This window comes from Podarcis liolepis, assembly GCF_965112155.1.
Source record: "Podarcis liolepis genome assembly, chromosome: 10".
Taxonomy (NCBI): domain Eukaryota; kingdom Metazoa; phylum Chordata; class Lepidosauria; order Squamata; family Lacertidae; genus Podarcis; species Podarcis liolepis.
The window spans coordinates 3,600,505-3,624,933 of NC_139562.1; the positions used below are offsets into that span (position 1 = coordinate 3,600,505).

The following is a 24,429-nucleotide window of genomic DNA, read 5'->3' on the forward strand; positions in this document are numbered from 1 at the left end:
CATCAAGCTCCATTAGCACCTTCTCCTATTTCAACGTCTACTACATTCCTTTACCTCCTACCTATGTTCCCAGTTTTTAGGAAGTGAAGTTGCAATGTCAAATGATAGTAATTCATGAGCAATTTTCAAAATCCTGAATCAATGTTCATAAAGCAGGTTGATTCTTTAAAGAATGATGTGCTGTCTGATCTCGTGCCCGTCTTCTGACGCAGGACTATCCAGAAACGACACTGAAAAGCAGGATATTCAAGCAGATAGATAAACTGTACTTAGTGGAATTTGTAGTATCTTGAAAATATAGTATTGATTCTCTAGTGGCCAGAAGTGTTATTTCTGGGGACATGAATTAATTCCTGTTCTGTCTTAAAGATCATAATCACACAATATCATGTGGTGTTAGGGGAGCGGTAGTACCTCTGGTGGGGGAAATGTCATGCACCTTATGGGGTAATTTATCCACTATTAGCTCCCACCCAGCACTCAGTTCTCACCTGTGGCTTCCAGAAGCTGTCAGAATGCAACAGAGGCCAAAATCTGAGGAATGGCTTCAATCAGCCGGCTAAACCACGTGAGGATAGCTGATGGGTCTCAAATCCTTGGTGTATTAGGGAATTCTGTTGCAGGTGAAGGCAGGCCCTGGTGGATGGAGAGGATGAGAACAACAGTGAATCCCACAGCCAAGAAGGCTGATTCTGCCCATTCTGCAGAGGAAAATGAAGGGCAGATGGGGCTCATCAACCTGGGAAGGGAGCTCCTCGAGAAGGAAAACTTTGGTCGTAATACTTTGGTGCACTCCTTCACTTCCTCTTGAGTTATATTCAGGAGAAGGCTATGGAGGAAAACAACTCACACAAATCCAGAGTGGAGTCTCTAAGACGGTTAGATGGTGTCCTGCACACCACCTTCCAGCCACTCCTGCAGCCAAGCTGGTGCCTAACGTACTGCTCTGCTTTTTTGGGGACCATATAAGCCAGGCTGAGAAGGGGCTCTTGTTGTCTAGGCAGCACAAGACCCCCAAACACACTGTCCAGGCTTGTAGTGCTGCTAACACATCAGTTTCAGGGGGAGCGATGAACTCAGATCTGTGTATCAGAATCTCTCCAATGTGGAATATGTAAAACAGAAGTGCTGTTTATATCATACATCAATTAAAAAGTAATCAGAATATTTGTCTTTTGAAGAAAAGGCCACCAAGTATCCGATGGCCCCTTCAAAGCTAATTAAATTCTTGGGCCTGGAGCTTTTGGGGGTGCAGGATCAGGAATGCCTCTGCCACCATTAACCTTCCAATTGGGATTCAGGCCTCATCATGGAACTGAAATTGCCCTGGTTCTGCTGGATCTCTCAGCAGCTTTAGAGACCTTGGACCATGGTATCCTTCTGGACCCTCTAGGGGAGCTGGGGGGCCTGCTATGCAGTGGTTCCCCTCCTTCCTCCTGGGCCATGTCCAGAAAGTGGTGTTGGGGGATGAGTGTTCAGACCCCTGGGCTCTCACTTGTGGGGTGCCTCAGGGCTCCGCCCTCTCCCCCATGCTTTTTAATATCTATATGAAGCTGCTGGGAGAGATCATCGGGGCTTTTGCCTGGGTTTTCACCAGTATGTGGATGATACCCAGCTCTTCTTCTCATTTAAATAGGAACCAGTGAAGGTGGTGAATGCCCTGTGTTGGTGCCTGGAGGTGGTTTGAAGATGGATGGTGGCTAACAAATTGAGCTTGAATCCTGACAAGACAGAAGTACTGTCGCTGGGGAACAGAGGGTGGGCAGGTGTGGGGGACCCCCTGGTCCTGATGGGGTAACTGTGCCCCTAAATAACCAGGTGTGCAGCCTAGGGGTCATTTTGGACTCACAGCTGACCATGGAGGTGCAGGTCAATTCTTTGTCCAGGGCAGCTGTCTAGCAGCTCCATCTGGAATGCAGGCTGAGACCCTCCTTCCCCGCACACTGTCTCGCCAGAGTGGTGCATGCTCTGGTTATTTCCAGCTTGGACTACTGCTATGTGGTCTACATGGGGCTACATTTGAAGGTGACCCAAAACTGCAACTGAATGGGAGCAGCGCCGAGACCACATATCACTGCTCCTAAAGGACCTTACCTGGCTCCCAGCACATTTTCAAGCACAATTCAAATTGTTAGTGCTGACCTTTAAAGTGTCATGGTTGCATTTTTCAGGCAAAAAAAGGATTGATCTAATGCAGGCTTCCTGAAACTCGGCAGTTTCCTTTCTGCTGAGAGCTGGTGGTGCGATAAGGTGCGATGAGGTTATGAAGAACCTTTCTTGTTTCATGGAACCAGATGAAGCTGGTTTAAACTGGAGTGAGCCAGGCTTGTTATCCAGTCCCAAGGTTACTCTGACATTTAATAGGGTTTTATGTAAATTAAGTTTTTGCTATTTTTTGAATCCTGTTATGCTTCTTTGCCTTCAGTAATAAATTTAATTGCTGAATGAGATTGTTATGGAGCAGCAAGATCTGCAACCTGAAGCCCTCAACAGCCTCGTCCCTGTAGGCCTCAAGGAGCATCTCCACCAAAATCGCTCAGTCTGGACAGGCAGGTGGTCCTTCGAAGGTCTTCTGCTGATCCCCCCTCCTGCGAGAAGCGAAGTTACAGGGACCCAGGCAGAGGGCAAGGAAATGGGCAACATTCTGACATTTAGAAAACAGCTGAAGGCAACCCTGTATTGGGAGGTTTTAATGTCTGCTATTTTACTGTTTTTTATTTGTCGTGGAACCAGGAAGTGGAAGAGAAACAGACCATTGGCTGTGGTGAGGACTGCAGGGCCTGCTCCCTTCCAGGGCCCTTTCCAACTGGCCCAGGCCCTCTCTCTCCCAGCTACAAAGAGACTCCTGCTGTGGTGAGACCTTGGACCATTGGCTGTGGTGAGGACTGCAGGGCCTGCTCCCTTCCAGGGCCTTTCTAACTGGCCCAGGGGGCGTGGCCCAGGCCCTTATTTGGAACAAACTTTTGGGAAAGTGCTGGAAGTTGTTCTGCTACTGCTTCCCTGTTCCAAGTGGTTAATGTGTTTTAAAATGTCCTCAAGCAGTCGGTGGCATTTAATCCCCCCCCCTTTTTTCCTTTGTTGGGAGTGGGTGGGTGGGATGGATATTTGGTTGGGGATTAATTTGAGTATAATTGTTCTGTTTTTGTTTTTTGTTGTTTTATTGGTTGTGTATAGTTTGTGTTTCATTTTTAAGGGGCAGGATCAGGGCTGCCTGGGAGTGGGGCCCCAGCCAACACAATGGCTGGGACAAGTTCCACGGGGGGCGGGAAGCACTAGGACATCCGATCTGGGTGATCATGGGCAGGAGGAGGAGTTACGCTAAGACCAGACCATGTCATTACCGAGGAGGCAGGTTTAGTCATTGTTTGAAGACTATCCCTGCCTCCGGGTCTGGTCCTGACCGGAAGGATACTGGAATCAGCAAGGGAAACCCGCATGACCTGAAAGTGTTGCTGTGTAATGCCAGGTCAATGATGAATAAAACCACTGCCATCCACGACCTGATTGTGGATGGAGGATTTGACCTGGCATGTGTGACAGAGACCTGGTTGGATGAAGCAGATGGGCCTTTCCTTGCCGCTGCTTGCCCACCTGGTTTCTCTTTTAAAAATAATAATAATAATATTTATTACTTTTATAGATTACAAAAAGGGAAGAGAAAAACAGAAAAAAAGACAAAGGAGGAAAGAAAAAAGGAGAGAAGAAAAAAACAATATAGTACAATATATAGACAATGCAAAACACAACCTAAACTAAACACATTAAACTAAACTAAACAAACCCCACTCCCTAACCTTAACCCTAAATAAAACAAAACAAAAACAATTTAAAAACATACATCATCCCTTTTCCGTACTCTATTTTTCATTCCCTTGTTTCCTCGACCTCCTGTCACCTCCCTTTTTGTATTCCACTTCTATTAATTGTTTCAGCAAATCTGCTTAACTCCTTATAACATTTCTGCTAATGGTGGAAAAAATCATTCCACCATTTTTCTATCACTCATTAGTTTTATCATATGTTTATATATAAACTTTAAATTTTCCAATCTTCTTCCACCATCTCCTCTCCCTGGTTTCGGATTCTGCCAGTCCTTTCCGTCAACTCCATAGAGTCCATCAACCTGGTGATCTTCTGGTTGCTTACGCACAGCAACCCAGGTCATGTGGATGGGGAGGGGGGGGTTGCAGTGATTTTTAGGAAGTCATTAGCTTGCATCAGGCGTCCTACTGGGAAGACCCAATTCTCTGAGTGCATGTTCTGGAAGCTGGGCAATAGGGGCAGTACAGGATTCCTTTTGGTGTACTGACCTCCCCGCTGCACCAAGGATTCCCTGTCCGAGCTGCTTCAGGTCATGGCGGATGTTCTCCTGGAGATACCTAGTTTGGTTGTCCTAGGGGATTTTAACATCCATGCCAACAAGGGGCTGCTTGGGACTTCGTGGAAATCATGGCCTCCATGGGGCTGTCCCTGAATAAGTTTGGCCCAACTCATAGTCACGGACATGCCTTAGAGCTGGTGTTCACCTCTAGTGACGTGGGTAATCTACACTAAGTAAATGTGAAAGAAAAGAAGTGCTATGGTCAGATCACTTCCTGGTGCAACTGGACTTCTCCACGACCCTTTCCCTCTGCAGGGAGGTGGAACCAGTGTGGATGGTCCGCCCCCGCCACTTAATGAATCCAAATGGTTTCCAGAGAGTGGTAGGGGATGCTTTATCCCATGTTGATGGCCTTTCAGCTGATTTCCTGGTGGCCTGCTGGAATGCGGAGTTAACCAGGGCTATCAACTGTCTGGCTCTGAAGCGCCCTCTCTGATTGCATGGAGCCCAGACAGCCCCGTGGTTTTCTTTGGAGCTGAGGTGATGAAACAATCGCTGAGACGGCTAGTGCGTCGGTGACAGAAAACTCATTCCGAATCTGACTGGACACAGGTTAGAGCTCAACGTCGAGCCTACCAAGTGGCGATAGCAACGGCAAAGAAGACTTTCTTCACTGCCTCTATTGCATCTGCAGAAAATAGTAGCAGGAGACTCTTTCAGGTGGTCCACAATTTAACAAAACCACCTTTACCACCTATGCCTTGTAAAGATCCCAAGATCTCCTGCAACGATTTTGCAAAGTTTTTTGCAGATAAAATCACTCATATTCGGAAGGAGGTAGACTCCACCGTGGGAGCAGGGCCGGGGCGGGAGAGTGCTAGAGCCCTGTCTGGTCAAGTTGCATGGAATCAATTTCAATCCGTTACCCCAGAGGATGTGGACAGGCTGCTTGGATGCGTGAAACCAACCACCTGTCTCCTTGATCCTTGCCCATCCTGGCTAATAAAAGCAAGCCGGAAAGGGCTGGGCAATGGGCTCTGTGGGGTGGTGAATGCTTCCCTCTGCGAGGGAGTCGTCCCAGACCTGCTGAAAGAGGCGGTCATTAAACCACTTCTTAAAAAAAAATCTTTAGACCCAGCCAATTTGGCAACTATCGCCCAGTCTCAAATCTTCCATTCTTGGGCAAGGTGATTGAGCGAGTGGTTGCTGAACAACTCCAGGCACGCCTGGAGGATGCAGACCATTTGGATCCCTTCCAGTCGGGATTCAGGCCTCATCATGGGACTGAAACTGCCTTGGTTGTGCTGGTTGATGATCTCCGGCGAGCTAGGGACAAAGGTGAGAGCTGTTTCTTAGTTCTGCTGGATCTCTCAGCGGCCTTTGATACAATCGACCATAACATCCTTCTGGACCGTCTAGAGGAGCTGGGAGCTGGAGGCACTGTTATACAGTGGTTTCGCTCCTTTCTCCTGGGCCGTGTTCAGAAAGTGGTGTGGGGGATGAGTGTTCAGACCCCTGGGCTCTCACTTGTGGGGTGCCTCAGGGTTCCGTTCTCTCCCCCAAGCTTTTTAACATCTATATGAAGCCACTTGGAGAGATCATCAGGGGGTTTGGAACTGCATCAATATGCAGATGATACCCAGCTCTACCTCTCTTTCAAATCAGAACCAGTGAAGGCGTTGAAGGGCCTGTATGAGTGCCTGGAGGTGGTGGGAGGATGGATGGCGGCTAATGGATTGAGGTTGAATCCTGACAAGATAGAAGTACTGTTTTGGGGGGACAGGGGGCAGGCTGGTGTGGAGGACTCCCTGGTCCTGAAAGGGGTAACTGTGCCCCTGAAGGACCAGGTACTCAGCCTGGGAGTCATTTTGGACTCACAGCTGTCCATGGAGGTGCAGGTCAATTCTGTATCCAGGGCAGCTGTCTACCAACTCCACCTGGTACACAGACTGAGACCCTACCTGCCCGCGGACTGTCTCGCCAGAGTGGTGCATGCTCTGGTTATCTCTGGCTTGAACTGCTGCAATGCGCTCTACGTGGGGCTACCTTTGAAGGTGACCCGGAAACTACAACTAATCCAGAATGCGGCAGCTAGACTGGTGACTGGGGGTGGCTGCCGAGACCACATGACACCAGTCTTGAAAGACCTACATTGGCTCCCAGTATGTTTCTGAGCACAATTCAAAGTGTTGGTGCTGACCTTTAAAGCCCTAAACGGCCTCGGCCCAGTATACCTGAAGGAGTGTCTCCACCACCATTGTTCTGCCCCGATGCTGAGGTCCAGCGCCGAGGGCCTTCTGGTGGTTCCCTCATTGCGAGAAGCAAAGCTACAGGGAACCAGGCAGAGGGCCTTCTCGGTAGTGGCGCCCTCCCTGTGGAACGCCCTCCCATCAGATGTCAAAGTGATAAACAACTCCCTGACATTCAGAAGACATCTTAAGGCAGCCCTGTTCAGGGAAGTTTTGTGACATTTTAGTGTATTTTTGGTCTCTGTGGAAGCCGCCCAGAGTGGCTGGGGAAACCCAGCCAGATGTGCAGGGTACAAATAATGTTGTTGTTTATTCGTTTAGTTGTGTCCAACACAACTTCGGCGATTAGCCTTCTTTATGGTCCAGCTCTCACTTCCATACATCACTAGTGGGAAAACCATGGCTTTAACTATACGGACCTTTGTTGGTAAGGTCTCTGCTTTTTAAAATGCTGTCTAGATTTGCCATCGCCTTTCTCCCAAGGAGCAGGTGTCTTTTAATTCCCTGACTGCTGTCACCATCTGCAGTGATCATGGAGCCCAAGAAAGTAAAATCTCTCACTGCCTCCATTTCTTCCCCTTCTATTTGCCAGGAGGTGATGGGACCAGTGGCCATGATCTTCGTTTTTTTGATGTTGAGCTTCAGACCATGTTTTGCACTCACCTTCAATAAAAGTTTCCTTAATTCCTCCTCACTTTCTGCCATCAATGTTGTGTCATCTGCATATCTGAGGTTGTGGATATTTCTTCCAGCGATCTTAATTCAGGCTTGGGATTCATCCAGCCCAGCCTTTCGAATGATGAATTCTGCATATAAGTTAAATAAGCAGGGAGACAAAATACAGCCCTGTCGTACTCCTTTCCCAATTTTGAACCAATCATTTATTCCATATGCAGTTCTAACTGTAGCTTCTTGTCCCACATAGAGATTTCTCAGGAGACAGATGAGGTGATCAGGCACTCCCATTTCTTTAAGAACTTGCCATAGTTTGCTGTGGTCGACACAGTCAAAGGCTTTTGCATAGTCAATGAAGCAGAAGTAGATGTCTTTCTGGAACTCTCTAGCTTCCTCCATAATCCAGCGCATGTTTGCAATTTGGTCTCTGGTTCCTCTGCCTCTTCTGCAAACTGGATTTATTATTATTATTAGAAAGATGGAATCCTGAGAGAGGAAAAGGTTTCTGGCTGCTTCCTGGGTGGGATTGCAGAAACGAAGAGCTGCTTCTGAGGAGGCCTCTCCCCTCCCCTCTTCCTGGACAGGGCAGGGGTTATGGGGGCTTATGGGGTGGGAAGAGGATGGAGGTTACAGGAAGGAGGGGTGGGGGGACTGGACCCCCCCACTTTTCAGGGATCTGTCTCTGGTCTCCTTGAAGGGGTGGCCGATTCCTGGGTGGGAGGGTGAAGCCTAGGGGGCCCCTCCAGAAAATCCCCGTAGGCGCCACCATGGAGAAGTTTCCCCAAAGAATGGTTTCCGATCTCCCCCCCCCCCCAATGCTGCCCTTCCCTGCCCCAGGGATGCTCCCCCTCCCCACTTCACTCCCTCCCTCTGTTCCAGAGTCTCCCCTGCACCCAGAGGCCCCTCCTGGCGCGGCTCACTCCTCACCCCCCATCTTTCCATCCTCAGGGGCCACCCCAAGACGCACAGATTAGGGACAGGGGGGTCCCTATCCAGGCGTCCCTTCGCCCGTTAACCCTTTCATGGCCCGCCTTTATCCGTGCGGAGCCCACACGTCCCCAGGGATGCCTGTGCGGGGGAAACGGGGCAATGGGGCCCCATGTCCGCCGCTGCCCATGTCCGCCGCTGCCCCCCTCTCCGCCGCCCGCGACCCCTTTACCTCTTTGTCCTCGCTCTCGAGTCTCATTTCTTTCCTGCAACATCCACGGAGGGCGGGGATCCTCCACTTCCCATCCTCCTCCCCTTTCCGAAAGCGCGCTCCCCTAGAGCTACGCCACAGAGCAGCAATTCGGAGTAGAAGCTCCACTTGCGGGCGAAGCAGGCAGTTTGGGAGGGGGGCCCTCTCCGCTCATTTCGGAAACAGAAGCCGGATTACGGGGGGGGGAGGAGGAGGTGCAGCGCAAGGTGGAGGGATTTGGGGTTGTGGGGGCGGGGTGAGAGGAGGATGTACCGGGAAGGGAGGAATTGAAGGACGAAGGAGAGGAAGGTTTCCCCCCTCCCTTCTTCCTTATGGGGATGAGGAGAGCGGGGGAGGGGCTGATCCCGGCAATTCAGCTGCAAAGTGGTGTCCCCCCCCTACAATGTTTACATTGCAAAATCCTTCCCTCCCCCCGCCCCCCACGCCATGATCTTAGATCCATTCCATGTTTTAGGTATTGGTGCACACTGAGCAGCGGGTTGGGCTCTGTGACTCCTGTGTTACGGGAAAAATGGGGCTTGGGCTTTTGCACACACGCCCCCCCTCCCCCCCGACACCCAGGTAAAATTCCTCCCTTGTGTCTCCGTCAGAGGCAACACAATGAGGCCAGGAAGAAAGCAAGGCAGCTGTTGATCTGTTTGCGCGCAGAGCCCCCCCCCCCATGCCAGGAGTGAAGCAGCCCAGAACTAAAGCGCGTTGCAATTTATACAGCCTAAGATAGTAGCCCCCCCCGTCACAGAGAGCACCCCAAAAACATCTCCGTTTGCGCCACAAAATGCGTTGTGCATGGAAATCAGATCAGACTCCGAGTTCATGTTTGGGCAACATGACAAGTCTGTCTGTCAATCGGGATGCCTGACGATTCCTGCTCCCTGCCTTTTCCTGGCCAGCCTGAGAGATCACTGGAAAGGGCGGATTTCTTGACTCCAGAATCCATCATCGCAGACCCGTTTCATTCAGGCACAGAGATCTGCTCTTTGGACCAGTCTGCTTGGATCATGTGGATCATCAATGGATCATCCATGATGTCATACCCATCTCACGGGGGGGGGGGGCTCAGGAAGAATCTCCTGTTATTTGACTCGGGGAGTCTGGAGGCTGACTGGGGCTTCAGACAGGGCTGCTGTTTTGCTCTCCTTCCTATTTCAGCTCAGGTTTTACTGGCAGAAGTTACATTTCATCAAGAAATGGGTGGGTTCGTTGAGGAAACGGGACTAAGCGAAAACATCCGTTGAAAAGAGGCAAATGTGTATACTTTGTTACCACCCAGTGAGTTGTGTTGCAAAGGCCATTTGAAGAAAGGCTGCTATTGTATCACCTGCGGCTACATGCCAGAGTTTTGGTCTTTTTGTGGAAATGTGTCTGTGTAAATGCGCTTATCCCCGTGCATTTATAATGGCAAGACATTAAATCCCATAAGATCCACAAGCACCAAAACCATAAGCCCACATAGGAGTCCAAAAGCACAGAACGAAGCAGCCCTATCAAAAGCTGGATGTCTAACAACAACAACAACAACAACAACAACAAAATGTTTTTTGTACCCCACCCATCCAACTGGATTGCTCCAGCCACTCTGGGCAGCTTACAAAAGGATAGAAGAAAACATAACCCAACATAAAACATTAAAAGCTTCCCGATACAGAGCTGCTTTTAGGCGTCTATGGCGGTCGTATAATGGTTTATCTCATTGACATCTGGTGGGAGAACGTTCCACAGAGCAGTCACGACGACCGAGATGGCTCTCTGTAACCTCACTTCTTGCAATGAGGGAACTGCCAGAAGGCCCTCGGAGCTGGACCTTATGCTTTTCATATAATCAGTTAGCCATATATCCATATATAACCATATATCCTTATAATGATTTTTTTATAATCCATGTTTGAATCATGAAGGCTTCTGCAGAGCTTAGGGCAGAATGCTTAGATTTGAAAAATCCAAAATGAACTCTGCCCCAGTTCTCTCTCCTTGTTCTTTTCAATGTCTCGCTAACATAAGGGGAGAAGCAATAAATCTGCTGTGCTGGCATTTTCCTCCTGTCCAGACAGGGTCCTGAGCAGCTAAAAACAGGAAGATGCTAACTGCAAAATGTCCCTGTTTGGCAGATGTTGCGTAGGAGAGCTTAATGGCTGAATACAGTTCCTTTCTCCTTTTTATTAGGGGAAAGGTCGGACTAATGTTCAGACTGAAGAAAGCAGAAGTTGGGAGGGAACTCTTTACATGATCAGGGGGCAAGGCTTGAATGCACTCATCGGTTCTATTTTTGCTGCCATGTGCGATTGTATTTGATTATGTCATGATCTATGATGTATGTACTCAGGTATAAAGCCTCAGGGCGCTAGAGCTATGACGCCCAGTCTCTGGAAATGATTCCACTGGGTCAATTATTGCTTAGCAATAAATATCACTTTCTTTTTCTCCACTACTGCGTCTGTCAATTCTTGGACACAATTTGAGTGGGTCACAGGTACCTTAAAAATCCTTGCTACAAGGCGGCCCTCGGAGCTAGACCTCAGTGTCCGGGCTGAACTATGGGGGTGGAGACGCTCCTTCCCTTCTACTGGGTTGAGACCATTTAGGGCTTTCAAGGTCAGCACCAACACTTTGAATGGTGCTCGGAAACAGACCGGGAGCCAGTGAAGATTTCTTAGGACCTGTGTTCCAGCAGGGACCATGTTATGTACTGAGTTGAATAGGATCCAAACTGCAGCAGTCTGATTGGTCCTAGAACAAAAGGATCCAAAACGCAGCAGTCTGATTGGTCCTAGAACAATAGGATTCAGAATGCAGCAGTCTGATTGGTCCTAGAACAATGCAGCAGTATGATTGGTTGGCAGGAACCACCCAATCATTCTCCAGATAGAAGCGAATCCACAACCTGATTGTCTTAGAGTAGAATTCCGGAATTAGCCAATCATGTGCAGCCCATTGTGTAAATAATGTATATAAAGCAGATACTTTGAGGGGACATTCATTCATTCCTCCTCACCACTATGAGCTGAATAAAGAGCATGAAATCACTTTGCGACTCTGAGTATATTTCAGACCAGGGGGCCGAAACTGAAAGTATCCCTTGCCGGAAGTAATCCATAAGCCTCTCCTCCTCCATCTTCTCGGGAAGCCATTGGTGCGCGATGCTCAAGAGAGGGAGAGGCATGAGTTGGGAGCGCTCGGCTTGCCAAGGGTTAAACGGAAACGAGCTAGATTCCTAGACAGGAAAGAAAGACGGGGGAAGGCAGGGTCCTCCAGAGCGAAAGCCCAACCCCTCCCTTTCCTGCAAGAAGTCGGGTGTGTGGAGGTCCCGTTGGTTCGGCTCTGCAGAGGCTGGCTGGGGGTGCCTGCAGGGATCTGGTGAGTCTCCTCTCTCCCACCATAGGGCCCATGGGGAGAGCGGGGGTCCCAGTGCTGCATGGCGAGAGGGGGGCAAGTCAGGGCGCAGAGGGTCGCAGGAGGGCGGCAGCTCTGCTCTTCCTTTGCATGGATGCGCTGCTGGCCCCTTGGGGAGGAGTCTTGGGTCCAGGAGCGGGGAAATGCATGCAGAGAAACCCCATTCAGATGTATGGTTGTTGTTTAGTCGTTTAGTCATGACCCCCTGGACCAGAGCATGCCAGGCACTTCTGTCTTCCACTGCCTTATCTCATCCTGGCTCCTGAGTATTGTTGGCCATACCTAGGAGTCCTTTAGGAGTCCTAAGGGACGCGGGTGGCGCTGTGGGTTAAACCACTGAGCCTAGGACTTGCCGATCAGAAGGTTGGCGGTTTGAAGCCCCGCCACGGGGTGAGCTCCCGTTGCTCGGTTCCTGCTCCTGCCAACCTAGCAGTTCGAAAGCACCTCAAAGTGCAAGTAGATAAGTAGGTACTGCTCCAGTGGGAAGGTAAACGGCGTTTCCGTGAGCTGCTCTGGTTCGCCAGAAGCGGCTTAGTCATGCTGGCCACATGACCCGGAAGCTGTATGCCGGCTCCCTCGGCCAATAAAGTGAGATGAGCGCCGCAGCCCCAGAGTCGCCCGCGACTGGACCTAAAGGTCAGGGGTGCCTTTACCTTTAATAGGAGTTTTTATAGCCTTTGGAGGTACAGTGGTACCTCGGATTAAGAACTTAATTCGTTCCGGAGGTCCGTTCTTAACCTGAAACTGTTCTTAACCTGAAGCACCACTTTAGCTAATGAACCCTCCTGCTGCCGCCGCGCCTCCAGACCACGATTTCTGTTCTCATCCTGAAGCAAAGTTCTTAACCTGAGGTACTATTTCTGGGTTAGCGGAGTCTGTAACCTGAAGCGTATGTAACCCGAGGTACCACTGTATACAACATTTGGTGCTGTGACTCGGATAAATTGATGCTTTCTTTGAATCCACCCAGCTGTGGGTGCCTCAACTGAGGGAGCAGTGGCCCCCCCAGTTCTTTGTGTGTCTCAGGCAAGGGGGGGCTCCTCTGTGTGTTTTGCTCGCAGTTAAATTGCACATTTTTTGGGCGGAGAGAGCTTTCTTTTGTGTGTTTTGCATTGACGCTTGTGTCTCCAGCTCAGTCAGGGGAGCTGGGCTGGAGGGCCAGCGCTCTCTCTCTCTCCCTCTGCGTTTGTGGACACCCCCCCCTCCCTGGCAGCAGTGCACTGCCAGCTGTGGGAGCCTCAACCAGGCAACAGCAGGCTCCCAGCTCTGTGAATATCTATGTACTGTCTCAAGCTCAGCCAAGAGGGTTGTGAGGAAGGGGGGTGGAGTTTTCTCACTTTGTGTTTTGCTTGAAGGCTTTTGAAGCATGACAAAACACCCTGGATGTTGGAGCAGTTTGCATACGCAGACTCCTGGGTAGCAGAACTCAGAGAGAACCCTACATAAGTTCAAAGGAAAGTGTTGTACCTCGCTGAGGATCCAGTGGGCACTGAAGGAGGCAGAAGTAATCAACCCCCAAAAGAAAGAGCACTTTTCCAGAGGAGAGGCGAAAATGAAAGAACCGACCTGGCCCCCAACAGCTCCCATATCAGCCTTTAATTGGCCAGACCTAGGAGTTTTGATAGCCTTTGGAGGCATAAAACACCCGGACTCCGAGCCTTCTTCCCTTGGGGGTTCCCCAGCTGGTGCCTCCCCCCCTTTCACCCAGCCAGCCCATGACAGCAAAAGCAGCAACAACAGTAAAATCAGTATAATAATAATATGCACACTGGTCCTCTGGCAGGAAGAATAATAACTTCTGGGACTATGGGAAAGGACTATTTTCCCCAAACCCCAGAATAAGCAGGAGCTCTGGGATTGCCCCATGGGGATCGTAAGGGAAGATGGGCCCCCCAGGAGACTTCCCTGGTACCTGCAGCCCCTCCTTCCCCCTCTTGCAATAAAGCTTGGGGGGAAATCTCCCATTAAATTACAGTATTTTAAATTTTATTCAGAACATGTAGGAGGCAAGAAGAAGTTCTGGTGAAGAAGCAGTGTTTGGAGATCATGCGGTGGTTGGGGTGAGAGAGTTTGGTGCAAAAACCAGTCACACACATATGCACCCATCTTGCATGCTTGAGTAGAGCAACTCCAGGGCATAAGCCAAGTATCGACAGGGTAGGGGCCTGGTGTAGAGCAATTCCCATGCTGAGGTCAAAAACACACACAGAGGCAGCAGGACTTCTTCAGTAATCGTTTACTGAGCTTTCAAAGCATGCAGTTCTCACTGGGTTCCCAATGAGGCACAAAACTTTGCTCCTGAGAGCAAATCCAGTTTCAGCAGTAAAAAATTACAGCACACAGGATATCTAAGTCAGGCACACAATCCGGCAGAAGGGAGCAAGGGAGGAAAGAGGCTGGAAGGACACAGGGCAATGGATGTGTGTCTTTCGCTTCCTGTCGTCTGGGAGGGAAGTCAGGAACTCGGCATCTGCAGGGACTTCATGAAGCAAAGCTTTCTGCCGCTGCTTGCAGGCACATCACAGAAACACACACTGTGATCTGTGGTGTGTTGCCATATCAGTTGTTTTTGGAAGGTTATCATGATGTGGTCAAGAAACCAGTAATGGACAATATATCGCCCAGCCCTCACTGACCACCAAGTAATCTAGATAAACCCTCTCCCCTTTTCTATCGAAAGGTATATTACATCTTAGATTATAATCACATTGTTTGACAATGCCTTCAATATTTCATTACTATACAGTTTTACACATAATTACCAGAACTTCACATACACAACATGTTTTAAAGACCAATTTCCTGCTGAGTTCATTTATGTGAAGAAAAGAGTGGACTCTGAGAGGAAGACGTCCCACACTCTATACATTTAAATGGGTTCTTACATGTGAGCGTCTCTGGATGTTCCTTAAACAATCCATTGTAAATAAAGCACTTTTTGCAATCTTTTCATTTAAACTGCTTCTCCTCTTTGAGTTTGTTGATGGTTTGAAGGGTTTCAAGTAGTAAAGTTCTTCCTGTCCGTGAGTCTGTTGATTTAGAATTTCCACTAGGACTGAACCTCTATCTACTTTCCTGATATTTATAAGGTTTGGCTTTTGTTTGAGTTTGTTGACATAAACCAAGGGTTCCACTCTGACTGGAGCTCCTTCCACAGTCCATACATTTACACAGTTTCTCCGCTGTGTGTCTGCTGATGTTTTCTAAGGTGTCCATTCTGCCTGAAGCTCTTTCCGCATTCCATGCATGTAAATGGTTTCTCCCCTGTGTGAGTCTGTTGATGTATATTGAGGTGTCCACTCTGACTGAAGCTCTTGCCACACTCCATACATTTATATGGTTTCTCCCCTGTGTGAGTCCGTTGATGTATTCTAAGGGTTGCATTGAAACTAAAGCTCTTTCTGCACTCCATACATTTAAATGGTTTCTCCCCTGTGTTAGTCTGTTGATGTTTTCTAAGATTTCCATTATTACTAAAGCTCTTTCCACACTCCATACATTTAAATGATTTCTCCCCTGTGTGAGTCTGTTGATGTGTTCTAAGGGTTGCATTGAAACTGAAGCTCTTTCCGCACTACAGGCATTTAAATGGTTTCTCCCATGTGAGTCCGTTGATGTTTTCTAAGTTGTCCATTATCACTAAAGCTCTTTCCGCACTCCATACATGTAAATGGTTTCTCCCCTGTGTGAGTCTGTTTATGTATATTGAGGTGTCCACTCCGACTGAAACTTTTCCCACATTCCATACATTTATATGGTTTCTCCCCTGTGTGAGTCCGTTGATGTTTTCTAAGTTGTCCATTATCACTAAAGCTTTTTCCACACTCCATACATTTATATGGTTTCTCCCCTGTGTGAGTCCGTTGATGTGTTCTAAGGTTTGAACTGAAACTGAAGCTCTTTCCGCACTCCAGGCATTTAAATGGTTTCTCCCCTGTGTGAGTCCGTTGATGTTTTCTAAGTTGTCCATTATCACTAAAGCTTTTTCCGCACTCCATACATGTAAATGGTTTCTCCCCTGTGTGAGTCTGTTTATGTATATTGAGGTGTCCACTCCGACTGAAACTTTTCCCACATTCCATACATTTATATGGTTTCTCCCCTGTGTGAGTCCGTTGATGTCTTCTAAGTTGTCCATTATCACTAAAGCTTTTTCCACACTCCATACATTTATATGGTTTCTCCCCTGTGTGAGTCCGTTGATGTGTTCTAAGGTTTGAACTGAAACTGAAGCTCTTTCCGCACTCCAGGCATTTAAATGGTTTCTCCCCTGTGTGAGTCCGTTGATGAATATTGAGGTTTCCACTCTGACTGAAGCTCATTCCACACTCCATACATTTATATGGTTTCTCCCCTGTGTGAGTCCGTTGATGTTTTCTAAGTTGTCCATTATCACTAAAGCTTTTTCCACACTCCATACATGTAAATGGTTTCTCCCCTGTGTGAGTCCGTTGATGTGTTCTAAGGTTTGCATTGAAACTGAAGCTCTTTCCACACTGCAGGCATTTAAATGGTTTCTCCCCTGTGTGAGTCTGTAGATGTTTTTTAAGGGTCCCATTATCACCAAAGCTCTTTCCGGACTGCATACATTTAAATGGTTTCTCTCCTGTATGTGTCTGTTTATGTATATTGAGGTGTCCACTCTGACTGAAACTCTTTCCACAATCCATACATTTAAATGGTTTCTCCCCTGTGTGAGTCTGTTGATGTCTTCTAAGATTTCCATTATTACTAAAGCTCTTTCCACACTCCATACATGTAAATGGTTTCTCCCCTGTGTGAGTCCGTTGATGTGTTCTAAGGGTTGCATTGAAACTGAAGCTCTTTCCACACTCCAGGCATTTAAATGGTTTCTCCCCTGTGTGAGTCCGTTGATGAATATTGAGGTTTCCACTCTGACTGAAGCTCATTCCACACTCCATACATTTATATGGTTTCTCCCCTGTGTGAGTCCGTTGATGTTTTCTAAGTTGTCCATTATCACTAAAGCTTTTTCCACACTCCATACATGTAAATGGTTTCTCCCCTGTGTGACTCCGTTGATGTTTTCTAAGTTGTCCATTATCACTAAAGCTTTTTCCACACTCCATACATGTAAATGGTTTCTCCCCTGTGTGAGTCCGTTGATGTTTTCTAAGTTGTCCATTATCACTAAAGCTTTTTCCACACCCCATACATGTAAATGGTTTCTCCCCTGTGTGAGTCCGTTGATGAATATTGAGGTGTCCACTCTGACTGAAGCTCTTTCCACACTCCATACATGTAAATGGTTTCTCCCCTGTGTGAGTCCGTTGATGTGTTCTAAGGGTTGCATTGAAACTGAAGCTCTTTCCGCACTCCAGGCATTTAAATGGTTTCTCCCCTGTGTGAGTCCGTTGATGTGTTCTAAGGTTTGCATTGAAACTGAAGCTCTTTCCGCACTCCAGGCATTTAAATGGTTTCTCCCCTGTGTGAGTCCGTTGATGTTTTTTAAGGGTCCCATTATCACCGAAGCTCTTTACGGACTGCATACATTTAAATGGTTTCTCTCCTGTATGTGTCTGTTTATGTATATTGAGGTGTCCACTCTGTCTGAAGCTCTTTCCACACTCCAGGCATTTAAATGGTTTCTCCCCTGTGTGAGTCCGTTGATGAATATTGAGGTTTCCACTCTGACTGAAGCTCATTCCACACTCCATACATTTATATGGTTTCTCCCCTGTGTGAGTCCGTTGATGTTTTCTAAGTTGTCCATTATCACTAAAGCTTTTTCCACACTCCATACATGTAAATGGTTTCTCCCCTGTGTGACTCCGTTGATGTTTTCTAAGTTGTCCGTTATCACTAAAGCTTTTTCCACACCCCATACATGTAAATGGTTTCTCCCCTGTGTGAGTCCGTTGATGAATATTGAGGTGTCCACTCTGACTGAAGCTCTTGCCACACTCCATACATGTAAATGGTTTCTCCCCTGTGTGAGTCTGTTGATGTATATTGAGGTGTCCACTCTGACTGAAACTCTTTCCACATTCCATACATTTAAATGGTTTCTGCTCTGTGTGAGTCTGTTGATGTTTTCTAAGATTTCCATTATTACTAAAGCTCTTTCCACATTCCATACATTTATATGGTTTCTCCTCTGTGTGAGTCCGTTGATGAATATTGAGGTGTCCACTCTGACTGAAGCTCTTTCCACACTCCATACATTTATATGGTTTCTCCCCTGTGCTATTCTGTTGATGTCTTCTAAGTTTTCCATTATTCCTAACGCTCTTTCTGCACTCCATACCTTTAAATGGTATCTCCCCTGTTGGAGGTCGTTGATGTGAACTATGTGTGCTCATTCAATGAAGAATATTCCACATTTTAATTTCTATTCCTAATGAAACCAAAGGTGCACCATTCCCTGGAGTTTTGACTGTCTTCTCCATTCCCTTCTTCAGAGTGGGAGATACGTAAATCCTGTTGGGTTTCAAGGAAGAGAATTAAGGGAAAGACAACACATCAAGCTCCATTAGCACCTTCTCCTATTTCAACGTCTCCTACACTCCCTCACCTCCTACCCATGTTCCCAATTTTTAGGAACTGAAGTTGCCATGTCAAATGATAGTAATTCAAGAGCACCTTTCCAAATCCTCGATCAATGTTCACAAAGCAGCATGATTCTTTAAAGAGTGATGTGCTGCCTGATCTTGTGCCCGTCTTCTGACGCAGGACTATCCTAAAATGACACTGAAAAGCAGGATATTCAAGGCAAATAGATAAACTGTCGTTAGTGGAATGTGTAGTACCTTGAAAATGTTGTATTGATTCATTAATGGCCTGAAGTTGTGTTATTTCTGGGGACATGAATTTATTCCTGTTCTGTCTTAAAAGATCATAATCATACGATGTCATGGGGTGTTAGGAGAGCGGTAGTACCTTTGGTGGGGAAAATGTTATGCACCTTATGGGGTAATTTATCCACCACTGGTCTCCACCCTGCACTCAGCTCTCACCTTTGGCTTCCGGAAGCTGTCAGCATGCAATAGGGGCCACAATCCCAGGAACGGCTTCAACCGGCCTGCTAAACTAGGTGAGGATAGCTGCTGGGTCTCAAATTCTTGGTGGGTTGGGGAATTCTGCTGCAGGTGATGGCAGGCTCTGGTGGATGGAAAGGATGAGAACAACAGTGAATCCCAGTCAAGAAGGCAGATTGTGCCCATTCTGCAGAGGAAAGTCAGGGGAGATGGGGCTCGTCAACCGGGGAAGAAAGCCCATCGCGAAGGAAATCTCTGGTCGTAATAGTTTGGTGCACACCCTCACTTCCTCTTTTTTTTTAAAAAAAAATAATTATTTATTTATACATACAACAAGAAAAAAACACACACAAAAAAAACACAAATACCAAATTACACACAAACTACAAAAATAACCATAGACACATAATTTTCTTGGCAAACAATAAAACATCTATTGGTCTTAACACTAAAGACCCAACTTCCCGTCTATTCCATATTTCAAATTCATATTAAGTATTGCCACTACACACATTTTTTTTCATAATTAAACTTATTCTCAATAAATCTAATTTCTTCTATCTACCTAGCAACTATCACTGAAGTTCCTCGAATGCTGCAACAGAATTTAAACTACTATATTTATTTTTCAGATATTCTTTGAAAACCTCCCATTTAGAAACAAATTCCTGTTTTGATTTATTCTTTATTTTTTCTGATAAACCATCTAATTCGGCATATTCTTTCAGCTTTTGGATCCAATCTTGTATAGAGGGGGATTTCATTACTCTTCCATTTTGCTGCGATCAAAACTCTTGCTGCCACCATCACATATAAAAAGATACCCTTCCTCTTTTCTGGAATATCCAGATCTGTTATTCCCAGGAGGTAGGCCTCTGGTTTTTTATTGAAAGAGATCTTTAGCATTTTTTGCAGTTCTGCATGTATACTCTCCCAGAATACCTGTATTTTCCTACATATCCACCACATATGGTTGAATGTTCCTGAGTCTCCGCATCTCCAACAATTACTTGACACATTTTTATACATTTTTGAAAGTTTCCATGGTGTTAGAAACCATCGATGTTGCATTTTTTGAAAGTTCTCTCTAATTGTGTAACAGTTTGTGAATTTCCAATTAATCTTCCATAAATTTTCCCATTGGGCCATGGTTCCCTCACTTCCTGAAGGAGCGTCTCCACCCCCATCGTTCTACCCGGACACTGAGGTCCAGCACCGAGGGCCTTCTGGCAGTTCCCTCACTGCGAGAAGCCAAGTTACAGGGAACCAGGCAGAGGGCCTTCTCGGTAGTGGCGCCTTCCCTGTGGAGAACAACAACTACCAGGCTTTTAGAAGACATCTGAAGGCAGCCCTGTTTCGGGAAGCTTTTAATGTTTGATGTATTATAGTATTTTAATATTCTTTTGAAAGCCGCCCAGAGTGGCTGGGGAAGCCCAGCCAGATGGGCGAGGTATAAATAATAAATTATTATTATTATTACTATTATTCCTCTTGAGTTATCTTCAGGAGAAGAAAATGCTATGGAGGAAAACCTACACAAATCCAGAATGGACTCTCTAAGATGGTTGGATGGTGTCCTGCACAACTCCTTCCAGCAACTCCGATGGCCCCTTGAAAGCTAATGAAAGTCTTGGGCCTGGAGCTTTTGGGGGTGCAGGACCAGGAAAGCTTCTGCCACCATTATCCTTCCAACTGTGATTCAGGCCTTATCATACGACAGAAACTACCCTGGTTGCGCTGCTTGATGATCTCCGATGTGCTAGAGACCAAGAGGGAAGCTCTTTCCTGGTTCTGCTGGATCTCTCAGCAGCTTTAGAGACCTTTGACCATGGTATCCTTCTGGACCCTCTAGGGGAGCTGAGGGCACAACTGTGCAGTTGTTCCCCTCCTTCCTCCTGGGCCATGTCCAGAAAGTGGTGTTGGGGGATGAGTGTTCAGACCCCTGGGCTCTCACTTGTGGGGTGCCTCAGGGCTCCTTCCTCTCCCCCATGCTTTTTAATATCTATCCGAAGTCACTGGGAGAGATCATCAGGGGGTTTGGGCTGCATGTTCCCCAGTATGTGGATGATACCCAGCTCTTCCTCTCTTTTAAATTGGAACCAGTGAAGGTCCTGTGTGAGTGTCTGGAGGCAGTTGGAGGATGGATGGCGGCTAACAGATTGAGGATGAATCTTGACAAGACAGAAATACTGTCCCAGGGGGACAGGGGGCAGGCAGATGTGGAAGACTCCCTAGACCTTATGGAGGTAACTGTGCCCCAAAAGGACCAGGTGCACAACCTGGGGGTCATTTTGGACTCACAGCTGTCCATGGAGGCGCAGGTCAATTTTGTGTCCAGGGCAGTTGTCTGCCAGCTCCATCTGGTATGCTGGTTGAGACCCTACATGCCTGGAGACTGTCTCCCCAGAGTGGTGCATGCTCTGGTGATCTCCCGCTTGGACGACTGCCATGTGATACATGGGGCTACCTTTGAAGGTGACTGGTAAACTGCAACTAATCCAGAATGTGGCAGCTAGACAACAGAATGGGAGCAGCCACTGAGACAACATGACACCAGTCCGAAAGGATCTTCACTGACTCCCAGTACAGTGGTGCCCGGCAAGACGAATGCCTCGCAAGACGAAAAACTCACTAGACGAAAGGGTTTTGCGTTTTTCGAGTCGTTCTGCAAGACGAATTTCCCTATGGGTTTGCTTCGCAAGACGAAATGTCTTGCGAGTTCTTGCGAGTTTGTTTCCTTTTTCTTAAAGCCGCTAAGCCATTAATAGCCGCTAAGCCGCTAATAGCCGTGTTTCGCAAGACGAAAAAACCGCAAGACGAAGAGACTCGTGGAACGGATTAATTTCGTTTTGCGAGGCACCACTGTACATTTCTGAGAACAATTCACATTGTTGGTGCTGACCTTTAAATTGCTGTGGTTGCATTTTTCAGGCATAGATTCCTGTTATGCCTTCTGTCACAAATTTATTTGCTGAAGGAATTTTTTGCTGTCTCTGAGCTTTATTTCCTACTCTGCTAATTGTATGTCGGACTTGCTCTGGAGATCATTGTGGAGCAGCAAGATCATTGACCTAAAGCCCTACAGCCTCACTCTCTGTAGACCTGAAGGAGCGTCTCCACCCCCATCGCTCATTCTGTACACTGAGGTCCTCCTTCAAGGGTCTTCTGCTGGTTCACCCTCCCACCCCCATTGAGAAGCGAAGTTACAGGGAAGCAGGCAGAGGGCAAGGAAATGGGCAACTATCTGACATTTAGAAGACAGCTGAAGGCAGCCCTGTATCAGGATGTTTTAAATGTCTGATGTTTTACTGTCTTTTATATGTACTGTAATTTGGCCAGAGTGGCTGGGGAAACCCAGCCAGATAGCAGGGTAGAAATCCTCCAATCATTCTTATTATACTGTGATTTTTTTGTAGATATTTTGGAATTCGTACTGCAATATCAGTTCATGAAATGTTATGGGTGGAGAAAATCACAGGGATGCGATAAACGGTAATCCCACCCACAAACTCTCATTCACATACAGTCTGTAAATTAGGGGAGGTCACACACCTCACCGGTGCTAATACTGGCAGTCTTTGGCCTGTATAGGCACACCTTATATGTAGAGCCTCCAGCCACAAGCACTGTCTACCATGAAAATGGGGCCTTTGACTGGGAAGAATCTCAGCTTGTCAGTCACTCTGACATTCCCTACCAAAAATAAGAGGAACAGAAATGCTTTGGAGGTGCAACTTCTATATGAATCATGAGCGCCATTCCATGGACTCTGCACCCCTGTTTCTGATGACAGGTGTACATTATCCTCATCCTCAATGAAAAGACATTAAAGATGGAAGCCTGAGTGAGAGGAAAAGGTTTCTGGCTGCTTCCTGGGTGGGATTGCAGAAACAAAGAGCCACTTCTGAGAAGGCCCTCTCCCCTCCCCTCTTCCTCTTGGAATTTCCTCTCCTCTCCAGGGGACCAATTGTTGGACTGGGCAGAATCGCTGCGTCTGGGCTTATGGGGGCGGGCAGAGGATGGAGATTGCGGGAAGGAAGGGAAGGGGGGACAGGACCCCTCACTTTCCAGGGATCCCTCTCAAGTCGCTTTGAAGGGGTGGCCGATTCCTGGGCCGGATGGAGAAGCAAAGGAGGCCCCTTCAGAGATTCCCCGCGGGCGCCACGATGAAGACGTCTCCTCAAGGACTGCTCTTCCTGTATCTCTCTCTCTCCCCCCGCGCGCCAATGCTGCCCTTCCCCGCCCCAGGGATGCTCCCCCCCCCCCGACTTCCTCGACCCCCTCCCTCTTTCCCTGAGTCTCCCCTGCACCCAGAGGCCGCCTTGGCGGGGCTCACCCCTCGCCCCCATCTCCCAATCCAGAGGACACCCCCCGCCCAACACGTGCCACACGGGGGTCTCTATCCAGGCGTCCCTCGCGCCCGTTAACCCTTTCATGGCCCGCCTTTCTCCGTGCAGATCCCACAGGGCCCCAGGGATGCCTGTGCGGGGGAAACGGGGCAAGGAGGCCTTCGTGGGGACCCCCTGGGTGGGGGCCCCATGTCCGCCGCTGCCAAGGCGCCTAAGGGGCCCACGAAAGATGCTTTGGGGAGCTGGCGGGGGTCTCTGGGTCCTTTTCTCCCCTCCCCCCGCAACCCCATTACCTCTTTGTCCTCGCTCCCGATTCTCCTTTCCTTTCCTGCAACATCCACGGGGGGGGGGTCCTCCCCTGCCTCCCCTCCTCCCTTTTCCGAAAGCGCCCCCCCCCCCTAGAGCTACGGCGCAAAGCAGCAATCCGGCGCAGAAGAGCCACTTCCGGGAGAAGCAGGCAGTTTGGGAGGAGGGTTCATCCCCCCCCCCCCATTCCCGGAACAGAGGTCGGATGGCGAGGAGGAGGAGCAACATATTGGGGAGGGGATTTGGGGTTGTGGGGGCGGGGTGAGAGGAGGATGTGCCGGGAGGGGAGGGAAAGAATTGAGACGGGACGGGGAGGAAGGTTATTCCCCTCCCGTTTTCCTCCTGTAGATCAGGAGAGCGGGGGAGGGGCTGATGCTGGGAATCCAATTACAAATTGGGGTCCCCCACCCCACAATGTTTACATTGCAAAATCCTTCCCTCGCCCACCCCACGCCACGAGCCGTGCGTCCGTGCTTTAGGTATTGGTGCTCTTCAGACCAGGATGGGGGGGGGGAACAGTTATACGACTCCCCAAAACCCCAAGTCCCCACCACAGGCTCTGACTAAGGCCAGGACAATGACCATTTGCACAGGCACCTTCCATGCACAACAGCAAAGGGGCTCAGAAAAGCAGCCTATACAACTGTAGCAAGAAGCGGATACCATGAATAGTACCTTGTCCTCCGAGTATCCAATATAGAAAACTGTAGAAACGTCAAATACCGGTAATCGCCCCAATTCAACGGTTTGACCGATTTCCTTGGTTCCCACGACTAATGACTCCTCTGGAATTCGGGGATCTCGGGCTCCCCCTGACTCCATAATCCCTTAGGAGGCAGGAGGCGATGCAGGGCAGCACATGCCCCAGGCAGAAATCCATCGGATTATGGATTATTCTGGTACTTTGGGGAAAAGGTGTGGGAAACTGGGGCTGTTGACAGGGGTG

At 48.2% G+C, this 24,429-nt stretch overlaps 1 protein-coding gene across 4 annotated transcripts in view; it reads right to left on the bottom strand.

Annotated features, from left to right (window-relative positions):
- Positions 1-24,429, bottom strand: part of LOC310686799 (uncharacterized protein) — an 87,008-nt gene that overhangs the window by 49 nt on the left and 62,530 nt on the right. Inside the window, exons 4-7 of one of the 4 annotated variants that reach the window (XM_083461049.1) lie at positions 22,386-22,521; positions 18,808-18,952; positions 15,473-18,271; positions 14,050-15,390 (exon numbers count right to left, since the gene is read on the bottom strand). In XM_083461049.1, the coding sequence (XP_083317175.1) occupies positions 14,997-15,390; positions 15,473-18,153 (3,075 nt within the window). In that variant the 5' untranslated portion in view covers positions 18,154-18,271; positions 18,808-18,952; positions 22,386-22,521 and the 3' untranslated portion in view covers positions 14,050-14,996. The other 3 variants (XR_014516116.1, XR_014516117.1, XR_014516115.1) reach the window with 3 other exon arrangements.